Genomic DNA, 12084 nt, shown 5'->3' with positions numbered 1-12084 from the left:
CTAGGCGGAGGATTAGCCTAGAGAGCCGCAGCACCGGCCATTTCATTATCTTTCTAAACATTCACAGTTTCCATTATAGAAACTTAGAGAAATAGAAAAAATATAAGCCTGGGAGAAAATATAAGTAATTCTACCACCCAGATATATATGTATATGTCACACACACATAATTTTCATTTTCTTATCTCCTTAACAATTAACAGGTTATATTCAACTTATTTATTTATAATCCATAAACTGAGGATCAGATTAAGATTATTCATAAATTCTGTGTGCCACGTAATGGAGTTTTAGAAGATAAATTAATAGGAAAGGGGTTGTTCACTAAGACTCTTAGAACTTTATTTACTCCTTTCCTTAAATGCAGCAGTCATTTTCAATCAAGAGCCCTGTGAATGTAAGAATGGTTGTCTGATCATCTCATATCTAGTACACAATTTTATGTATACAATTTGTTTGCTGTTAGAGTTGAATATTTTCAAAACTTTCTTAATCACATTTTACCAATTATACTCTGAATCCCTGATTCTTTAAAATGTGTCAGACCCTTCGCAATACAGTACCCCCAGGTCTTTTGATTTGGTAATATTTCCCAATTTAGCAAAGTTTTTAACGAGATACATCAACTACTTTCAGTTTATCATCTCTTCTCTCTTCAAAGCTCAAGGAATAGTCACTTCATAATCCACTGACACTTGGCTGTTTGGTTTGTCTCACTTAGCTCTTTAATATACATGAATTTTCCTTTTGCCCACATGAGGTAAGTATATTAAGGCTTTATTTGTTTAGTTATTCATTTGAAAGTCAAGGTTAGAGAGAGACAGCAACAGAGATCCTCCATTTACTGGTTCACTCCCCAGATAGTCACCTGCTCAGGGCTGGGTCAAGGCAAAGCAGGAGCCAGGAGCTTCACTTGAGTCTTCCCCATGAGTGGAAGGGTCTCAAACATTTCAGCCATCCCCTACTACTTTCCAGGCCATTACTGGGCGCTGGATCAGAAGTGGAGCAGCGCCCAGTGGTGGTGGAACCACCACCCCTATGGGATGCTGGCATTGCAGGCAGCAGCTTTATCCTTATGCCAAAATGCCAGCCCCAAAGTTTTGTGTGTTTTTTGTTTGTTTGTTTGTTTGTTGTTGATTTTGAACAAATAGCCATTAACTGTGTAGTTCAGCATGTCCTGAATTATTTGGGGTCCTTTACCATATAATGAGTTCTTCAGATCACTACAGGATATTTTATCAATTACAGCCACAGGATGTAGGTAACTTAATTATTAGGGTATTTTTGTTGTTAATCCTCTTGAAATTTCAAGATATAAATCATGCCTTTGAAGAATAATATTCACATTGCCCCCCCATATGAAATCACACTTGCTAGTTTGAGTTTTACACCCATTACTATATTATGGATCTAACTGTTAACTTGGCTTAGTCTCACTCTGCCTCTGCACTGATGAGAACGCCACCTGGAAGAGGCAGTCAAGTGTCATTTCAGAATCACAAAACCTTCCTTCAAAGGCAGCACAGTCCAAACCATAGCCACGAAGTGTATGCAAGTGTTTAAATTTAAGAAAAATTAACTTAAACCTCAAATTCTTCAGGTCAGCTTGTCAGACTTCCAGCACTCAGTAGTCACATTTGGCTAATAGCTATCAAGTTGAATGGCATAGAAAGTTCTGGGCTGCCCTGTTCTGGTCTTTCCATGGGCCAAAGTGCAGTAGACAAGAGTCTCTCCCACCATATTCTTGTCTTCTCATATTATAGTCTAGTCTTTCTCTGTTGGTGAAAGGCATTTACATTTTTAAATCCTAACCGATGTCTTCCTCTGACATAAATTATCCTAAACTTAATATTTTCACAGGCATCTTGGCTGGACTCTTCTTCCTGATTTGATGTATTATTCTTGAAAATCACATGGCTACAAAAGGCATCAAAATACTAAAAAATTGCACATCAATTCCTAGTACTTTTCCTGAGTTGTAGTATTATATTTTTCATCTGTTCATTGCATATTTACACATATTTATACATGACTGTATCTTAGTCATCTCAAATTCATCTGAAAACCAAAATCATCTTTATTCATCCTCTTTTATGCTTTTGCTAGCATTTACTTAGCATCCCTTATGCTTTTTACATAGTAGGGTTACCTACCTGGAGCTTCCACACATCTAAGATCAGAGCGAAGCATGGGAGGAATCTAAAATGATTCAGGGACTAAGATAATGATGAGAATAGGTTCAAGACAATGGCCAGGGAGGAGTCTGGACAAGGTAACAAAGAATTGAGCAAACGTAGAACCCTCTTTTTTTGTTCTAAACTTGTCAAAATAGAAGAACCGGAAAAAAATAAGGAAGCATTCAGCTTAGTGAAAGATGGAACCCAACAGCCACAACACAACAGTCTTTAGTTTCAGTCCAGCCCTGCTCCAGCTCCTCCTGGATGGACATGCTCAGGACAAGAATAGCCTTGCAGGCACCAGGAGTCGCCTATGGGCTCCCAGAGAGATTAACCCGGTGAGAAGAGTGCTCTGTAGCTATCCCACACAGGTGGCACAAGACAGTAGCTACCATGAAGGGTGTGGGACCACAGAAAAACTTACATCCTCAGCCTGTGGGACAATACTTCTAGTAGATGATTCTCCTACCCTGCTCCTATGCTAGACTTAGCTCCTTGTGGCCATTCACATCTCTCTGTAACCCTATTAACTGTGCTGTTACAGAAACCCAATAAGCATTTATTCCAAAAATGAGTGATTGCATCTGTTCCTACACTGTATCTTCTTCCTGAGCACCAAACTCAACAGAACTATGAAATTACCTTTGTAGTTCTTAACATTTAACACTGTCACTACCATACTTAAATAACGCAATGAATAACATAAATTCTTAATCACAGTCAGCTAGCCTCTATGTAACTGGCCTCTAGAGTATGGTTAAAACACACACACACACACACACACACACACACAGATTTCCAGCCAGCCTCCTGAGACCAGTGCCTACACTAACAGTGGCTTTTGGCCAATTATTCATTCCTGTCTTCCACTGCTCCCTACCCTAGTACTGCCCTGCTAACACTATTCCATTTCCATCCCAGAATTATGGCATATAAGAAAATATTCTATTAATAGAAAAATCCTGCCTCTCACTTTTGTGGTAAAACATATGTTCAAAAAGCCTTGAAAAACTTGCTTTGCAACACATCAGCCCACATACTGTTTCTGAAATAACTGCTGGCACCTTCATGCCACTTTACCTTTGCTGTATACTGTTCCCTCTACCTGAACGGTTGTAAATTTTTAAAAACCAGATCAAATGCTTACCCTCTCTGGATTTCTTTGATCTAGATACTCGCCATATAAGGCAAAATTGATCAAACATGAGAGAACAATTAAATTTATCTCTTTATACCTTTTCCTGTTTTCAATTAATCACATTGCTTTTTAACTTTTTAACTTACTTCCATAATTTTAAATGTAAAAGGAGGAACTCCATGTTAATTTTCCAAAAGACACACAAACAAAGCAAAAAAGCCTGACCCACAGTACATTACCGAATGCTAAATTAGTCGCTACATAATTTCACTGTTTAGAGAATCCAGATACTACCAATGATATGTGTGCATGTGTAACTATATGTTTGTATAAAATTAGCAACCTAGGAACACAAGTGCATTTCACAGCTAAATAATTAAATCCTGATTTACATTATCTGGAATTTTACTTTTATTTTTCTCATCAGTTCATCTCTACTTTTCAAAAAGCAGGACCTTCTAGCATCTTCTAAAATGGGAGTGTTTCAAAATTTGGCAGTATTTAAAAATCTCTTCACATGCTGTTCTCCTCTAATTCAATTTAATGGAAACAACAGCTTTAACAAAATTACTTTCGTTTTTTCTTGATGACAAATTCCCTACACTGATTATATGTCTTTTCCTGGTTAGTGATATTCCCTACACTCACATCCATTTTCATGTACCTTTCCCCTTTTCAATTCTGTCTGTGTTTTTGGCCTTCAGTTCTTCTATTCAAAACATGCAAGCTGGCATCCTCTTTGTCTTTCTGTTTGTCTACGCATTTACTTCAAAATGAATAGATACCAAAATATGTAGAATAAGTACAGTTTTCTAATATTATATGCACTTTAAAATTATTGATAAGTGTGTACAAAAGATGGTGTGTTAAATTTACATGTAGTAGCTTTAGAAAGAAGATAAAGACTATATTATAAAAAGAGTTCATTCATAATTTCAGTATTAGCTTTTTCCACAGTACATTTTATGTCTTATTTTATGCTTACTACTATTTTCAATAATGTAAACTTTCTAAGACTGTCCGATTGATTTTATAAAGATATAAATTCTCTATTGTGTACTCAGTTTTATTTTTCCCTGTTTTTTTATTAGTAAAGACATTAACAATAAAATAGGCTCCCTTGCTCCAGCTGGTAATTTCTCAGTACTAGTAATATATTATTCCTCTTTTTGTGACATCATAATCATCTATACAGAAGTACCATGTATCTTTGTGTAGAAGCTACTGTTTCCATTAAATTTAATTACCTCCCCCTGTGGTTTTAAATAGAAGTGGCTTCAAAATGAGGGCAGCTTCTATTAAATTTAATTACTTTCTCCTGCTGCTTGCATGGTAAAAGGGAGGTTACTAAATAAGAGCAGCTTCTAAACCAAAGTATATGGTAACCGTGTGCGAGCAATAACAAGACTGTATCTGGGCTACCATTCTAGGAAGCATTTTCTCTTTTGTCCTATATTAATTTTTTTACCCTTATGATTTTAAAATAAAATGAGCATTAACACTGAAAAAAAAACATTTTAAAAACAGAGTTTAGTTTCATAGGATAAAGGCAAATACATTTTTTTACAGACACATTGGAAATTATGCAACTCAAAGGTTCAAGCTCACAACTTTTAAGACTAGTATCATTTGTTATTTTCTCCCTCTATGGATGATGGGATTTATTCCTCACATATTTTTAATGTCTAGTAAAAACCCTTTCATGATTCTGATCAAATGAATTTAAAGGACACTCCACTAAAAGTTATTAAAATGACATAAAATTTGGAGTGTTTTCAGAGAAAGAGTCAGAAGGAGTAATATTAAGAAGTGAAACAAGAAAAAAATCAGTCTCATTATAGACTACTATATTTGAAAAGAAGTTAATTACATGCTTTGTAATAGTGTGAAAATGTAAATCACTTTAAAAATACTATCATATAATCCTATAAAATCTAATAGAAGATGAAATTTTAAGCACCTCTTTTTGAATTAAATATTAATTAAGAGGAAGCACTCCTCAGTTAAACCACCAATGTACAATGTTTATTTTCTATATACATGCAGAATTTAGATGAACAATATTTTCATTCAATCACACAGTTTAGTATAAATATAAAACAAGACACCCCTTAAGCATTTTAAGTAACAAATTAAACATTTACATTTTTTACTGTGCACTGAGGCTTAACATTTATGCAGCTTCAAAACCAAAGTACAGCCTCAAGGGAAGTCTCTCCACTGACAAATTAATACCTTAGAGAACAGAGCTGAATGGTGGCAATGAACTCATTTGTTCCCCCAATAATGAAGAATGACTTTTTCTTTACCACATCTGTGACTGTTGCTATGGCGACCCAGACTTACCTCATTGCTTCTCGCAGAGCTCCTCGCTCACCAAGAGTCGTGTGCTTGATGTCATCAAAATTATTCTCCAGCTTTTCACAATTCTGTAACATATTTTAAAAAATTGCATTTAATCCAACAACATCCTGTGAAAAATTATGTCTATGCAATTATGTAAACATATCATTGGTTATATTGATTATGGACTCACGAAAAATATGTGCACTACTTTAATTGGATAGAATTCATTAAAATTGACAGTTGAATTCAACAGTAACAAACTAAAAAACATCTTACAATACAGCTGTCAAAGTAGTCTTTTTATCAATTTTTCAAAATGAGTAAACAGAAGAAATGAATATTGTATAAAAGTAGCAAAAATTCTGGAGTTTTGGGGAGTAAAAATATCTCTCTGAAATAATCTCAAGTATACCAAAGTCAAATTAAATTCAAAAGGAAAAATCAAGTTTTAAGTCATAATAAATAACATGATAAAAATCTAGCTCTAAATAAGTTAACAATTACTAAAATAGAAAATATAAAGCCCAGGTACAATATAATAAATTCCAAAACTTTTACATCAAAATTTTTATAATCATATATTTAAAGTGGAGTGTCATTATATCATTCTTAGAAGAATGCTAATATTCAGTAACTATGACACAAACAGGTTCAATATTATAAGTGATTATTTTACCATCAAACACAATAACATTCCCGTACTCAATTCTAGTTTTTTCTTTAAATTTGATTACAGTCTAATTATGACTGCATTGTAAATTTAAAACTGCTTAATGATATATGATACTAATAATTTTGGAGAATGTAAAGCACAGGATCAAAATTAAGACTAAGCAAATGTAACTATATAAATCTTTTGGCGCATAAGATTTTTTGTAGATTTTAGTTGTATTTAGGTAATAAAATTTAATATTTTAATTGTTACAGACATATAGAAAACTATATAATAAAATATAATTGTTCTGTGCTTTTTTTCAAATTGGAAATAATTATGCTACATTTTTATGAAAGTATAGAAGATGGATAATTTTTAATGTATAAGAATTAACTGATATAAAATCTTATAACCATCATTTTAATGGATTTTTAAAATCAAAATAAAGATTCTTTTTTTAATTCTTTTTAACTAAAGTTATAACAAAAATCTTAAAAGAAACCAAAATAATTTGAATTCTGGATAAAAAAAAAATCCTTTGTTGGATACGTGCAATACAAATAATCGCTACTGTTCTCTTTTCATTTTTTAAGATGTATCTTTTCTTGAAGAGAATCTTATGTTTAATGAAACTCAAATTATTATCTTTCTAATTTAAAGTTACTGATTTTGGTATCTTGTTTACAAAGTTTAAGAAATTCCTCAAAATAATGAAAATATTTTCCCACACTCTTTTAGAAAGCTCCATTATTTTACATTTCTGATTTAGACCTACAATCAATCCGGGATATTTATAGATGATATTAAGATAGGAAATCACACCATATGTGTAAGCAATCAAATCAATACTATTTATTGAAAAGATCATCTGTAATTCAGAGCTTTTTTTTTCTATAAATTAAGTCACAATACACAGGGGGTCTATTTCTGAAGTCTATTCTATTCAAATATTCCATTACTTACACTTGTTCCAGTAGCCCAAATCTTAATTACTTATATCCACAATAAAGAATCCTTTCACAAATAAATATAAGATGGGTAACTCAACAGAAAATGGCCATAACTTATAAAAACATTAGAATATGTAAATTGAAAATTTTAAAAAATGCTCACCATCATTAGTCATCAATAAAATGCAAATATTTTAAAATTTGCTTTATATTTAAAAGGCAGAGCAAGAGAGAAAGAAAGTGGGAGGGAGAGAAGGAGAAAAGAAGGGATAATGGGACGAAGAAAGAGACAGATCTCTCTTCTGTCTCTTAATTCTCTCTCCAAATGCCCACAAAAGCTGGGTAGGGACAGACTGAAGCCAGGAGAGAAGAACTCCATCAGATCTCATATATGGTGGCAGGGATCCAAACACATGACATTTGCTGCCTCCAAGGTACCTACTAGCAGGAAGCTGGATAGGAAGCAGAGGCAGGAATCAGTCCCAGTCACTCCAAATGGGATAAGGGCATCCCAAGTGGTGGCTTAACCCACTTCACCACAATGCATGCCCCCAAACACTATTTTAAACCACAAAAAAATACCACTATGTATTTTGACAATGGATAAAAGAAAAAAAAAAAAAAAAACCTGACCATACAGTTGAAACACTGTTGGCAAAATGTTAATTGTTACAACCACTGTAAATTTCCTTGGCAGTACCTTCAGTAGCTGGACATTCAGCCAAACCTTTCAAATGGCAGTTCCACACTCATGAGTCTATCTAAGACAAATGTATTCTATATATTCTATGTTCACCAGAAGTCATATACAAAAATGTTAATAATAATAAATGTTAATAATAAAAGTTTCCAGACTACCCCAAAAGTGGATACAAGCCCATTAAAAATTAAGATGGAACACATGAATAAAGTGTGATATATACATTCACAAAGAGAGCTACAGAGCAATGAGACTGTACAAACTACAACTAAAAGACTATAATGAATGCATCTCATAGACAGTAGATAATGGATTGAGCACAAGAAGCAACCCACAAAGAGAACACAGTGAAAATTAGTCTACTTACATGAAGTTCAAAAATAGGCAAAGCTCCAATGAATAATTAAAAATGGTATTATGATACTTTAATTAGAGAAGCATCAAAAATATTTATGAATAAGTTTAACAGGCATAAAACTCATGTACTGAAGATTATAAAACATCACCAAAAATTAGAAAAGAATTAAAAAATTGAAAAGATATCTTATGCTTATTTACCACTGTTAAATAGTACTATTCCCTAAAGTAACCTTCAGTTTCCATGTAACTCAAAATCCCTGCCAACTTTTCATATTTTGATAGGCTGATCCCAGTGTTTCTACAAAAATGCCAAGGGGCCCAGAACAGTCAAAACATTAATGAATAAAGAACAAAGTTATAACAATTATACTCTCTTGTCTCAAAATTTACTATAAAACTATAGTGATCAAGATAATCTATTACACAAAAATAGAAATACAGACCAACAGAATGGAATTGAGACTGAAAACAAACATTTATATTCTTTATCCATTTAGTTCCAAAAAGAGGTGCCAAGATAATTCAAAGAGGGAAATGATAGCTTGTTCATCTACAAGTGATACTGGAAGAAGTACTAAAACTTTAAAACATTTAAAAGAAAACAAACACAGGAATAAATGACCTTGGAACAGGCAAATGTTTCATATATATGTGATCAAAAGTATAAGCTACAAAATAATGGAAACTGAATTTCATCAAAATTAAAATTGTTTGTACTTCAAAGGACACCACTAAAAAGTGAAAAAACAACCTACAGAACAGGAGAAAATATAAATAAGCTATATATCTGATGAGGGTTGCTATCTAGGCTATTTTAGGAACTCTTATTCAATAATAAAAACACAACATAATTTTTAAAAGGGCAATGATTCTGAATGGACAGTTTCTGGCTCCCACTTTCTGCCAGGCCCATTTGCTGGCATTTGAAGAATAAACCAGTAAATATAGATATTTCTTTTTTTCTCTCTCTCCCCCCTTCCCTCTTTCTCTGCCTTTCAAATAAAATGAAAAATTTAAAATAAAATCCTCATATTTGTACACAAATGTTCACAGCAGCATCATTCTTATATTCACAAAACAAATGACCAAAAAAATCGAATGACAAATTAATAAATGTACTGTACTAACAGAATATTATTTATACAAAGAAAGGGAAATTGTAATATATTGATATATGCTACAATATGGGTAAGAATTGAAACATCAGGTTAAGTAAAGCAGGATCAGACACAAAGGCATATTGTTTTTTGTTTTTTAAAGATTTATTTATTTATTTGAAAGTCAGAGTTACGCATAGAGATGTAGAGGCAGAGAGACAGAGGTCTTCCATCTGATGGTTCACTCCCCAAATGGCCACAACGGCCAGAGCTAAGCTGCTCCAGAGCCAGGAGCCAGGAGCCAGGAGCTTCTTCCAGGTCTCCCACATGGGTACAGCGGCCCAAGGACTTGGGCCATCTTCTATTGCTTTCCCAGGCCACAGCAGAGAGCTGTATTGGAAGAGGATCAGCCAGGACTAGAACCGGTGCCCATATGGGATGCCGACACTTCAGGCCAGGGCGTTAACCCACTGCACCACAGCACCAGCCCCACAAAGGCATATTTTGATTATCCAGGATAGGTACATAAAAGAGAGTAGATTCCTGGTTGCCAAGCACAGGAGAGAAGGCATTGGCCATGACTGCAAAAAGGAATGGGGTTTCTTTTGGGAGAGCTGAAAGCATTCTAGAATTAGTGGTGATTAGTGCTCAACTCTGAGGAAACTACTGAATTACGATATGTTATTTTAAATTTATTTATCTCAAAGTTTCAGTATTTAAAAGCGTGAGAGAAAATTTTTCACCAGCTTGTTCGAGTCAAACTCAGAAGCCCAGAACTCAATTCCAATGTCTCAAGTTGTTGGTAGGGTCCCCAGTACTTGGACCATCTTTCACAGCTTTCCTAGGTATATAAGCAGGAAGCTGGATACTAAGCACAACAGCTGGAACTCAAACCAGTGCCCCAATATGGGCTGCCAATGTCAACAGTGGCAGCTGCTTTGCCAGTGCCGGTGCCTAAATTATACCATTTTAAAGTGTGAACACTATGATATTTAGATTACATCTCAATATAGCTGTTATTTTAAAACCTAGCAAAATAATCCATGATGTTGTAAGTTGCCAGATGGTGACTTCACAGGGCACAAAGGGGTCTTCCGGGGCTTTGCTTAGTTCATATTGTGAAAATTAATGAAAAAATCATCTATGATTTATTTTGCCACATGTGACTATAATGCAATAAAATTTTTAAAGATAATTTCAATTTTGCTTAAAAATCATAATGCAAACATATCTCACTAAAGTTAAAATGAGGCTGGCCACGGCTCAATAGGCTAATCCTCCACCTAGCGGCACCGGCACCCCGGGTTCTAGACGCGGTCGGGGCGCCGGATTCTGTCCCGGTTGCTCCTCTTCCAGGCCAGCTCTCTGCTGTGGCCCGGGAGTGTAGTGCAGGCTGGCCCAAGTGCTTGGGCCCTGCACCCGCAAGGGAGACCAGGACAAACACCTGGCTCCTGACTACAGATCAGCATGGTGTGCCAGCTGCAGCGGCCATTGTGGGGTGAACCAACGGAAAAAGGAAGACCTTTCTCTCTGTCTCTCTCTCTCTCAGTGTCCACTCTGCCTGTCAAAAAAATAAATAAAAAATAAAGTTAAAATGAAAGCACACACATAAAGCACAGTAAATATTAGCTACCAGCTGTTGCTTTAATTGTTATTTATTGACATCCTGTTCTAAAGATCCAATTCCTGTTGCTGTCTAACTTATCCTGATAGATATTTCATTGACTAAATTATAAACTTTTTCTCTCTACAATGAATAGTTTTAAAAGACATAAAATTACAAAGATGAACAACTAAATTATCAGAACTAGAAGGGCCTTCAAAGAAGAACACTTTTCTAGTTTTTCAAGAAATTAAGTTCAGTTGGAATTCCGGCCTCTTAAGTAGAAATCAATTTTCCTTTCTCTTTTGTCTTAATACTGGCAGATAGTCAAAAAGAAAAATAAATTATAAAAAGAAAAAGGGGGACATATAGAAATTTGCACTTTAGAAATTATAGGACTTGGGCAAGCATTGTGGCACAGCAGATGCAGCTGTGTGATGCCAGCATCCCAGATGGATGCTGGTTCTAGCCCTGCTGCTCTACGTCTGATCCAGCTCCCTGCTAATGTGCCTGTGAAAGCAGAAGCTGGTCCAAGTGCTTGGTCTCCTGCCACCCATGTGGGAGACCCAGAGGGAGTTACTGCCTCCTGTGTTCAGACTGGCCTGGCCCAGGCCATTACAGCCATTTTGGGGCGGGAACCAGAAGATGGAAGACTGATCAACTGATATCTCTCTCTTTCCCTTTCCCCGTCTCTCCTTCCCTGTTTCTGTAACTCTGTCCTTCAGATAAATAAATAAATCTTTAAAAATTATAGGGCCTATAAAATATGTCTGCAGAAACAATAAGTTTTAAGAGTTTATGCATATTTTCATTACAACATATTACTGACTGAAATATTGGGAGAAAAATTTCTAATCTTCCAACATTAGAGAAATGGCTAAATGGGGCACTTTACATTTGAAAGCTCTTTTTTTTTAACTTGACAGGTAGAGTTATAGATAGTGAGAGAGACAGAGAAAAAAGTCTTCCTTTCGTTGGTTTACCCCCCAAACGGCCACTATGGCCAGTGCTACACCTACCGAAGCCAGGAGCCAGGTGCTGCTTCCTGGTCTCCCATG

General features: G+C 35.0%; 1 protein-coding gene across 4 annotated transcripts in view; it reads right to left on the bottom strand.

The window, feature by feature from the left end:
- DPYD (dihydropyrimidine dehydrogenase) overlaps window positions 1-12084 on the bottom strand; it is a 962084-nt gene that overhangs the window by 832263 nt on the left and 117737 nt on the right. For all 4 annotated transcript variants that reach the window (XM_008264835.4, XM_070078001.1, XM_051857462.2 and 1 more), the window contains exon 3: window positions 5662-5744. In XM_008264835.4, coding sequence (XP_008263057.2) covers window positions 5662-5744 — 83 coding nt within the window. The remainder of the gene's footprint in view (window positions 1-5661; window positions 5745-12084) is intronic.

This window comes from Oryctolagus cuniculus, chromosome 7, assembly GCF_964237555.1.
Source record: "Oryctolagus cuniculus chromosome 7, mOryCun1.1, whole genome shotgun sequence".
Taxonomy (NCBI): Eukaryota; Metazoa; Chordata; class Mammalia; order Lagomorpha; family Leporidae; genus Oryctolagus; species Oryctolagus cuniculus.
This window is presented reverse-complemented; position numbering and strand designations above follow the sequence as displayed.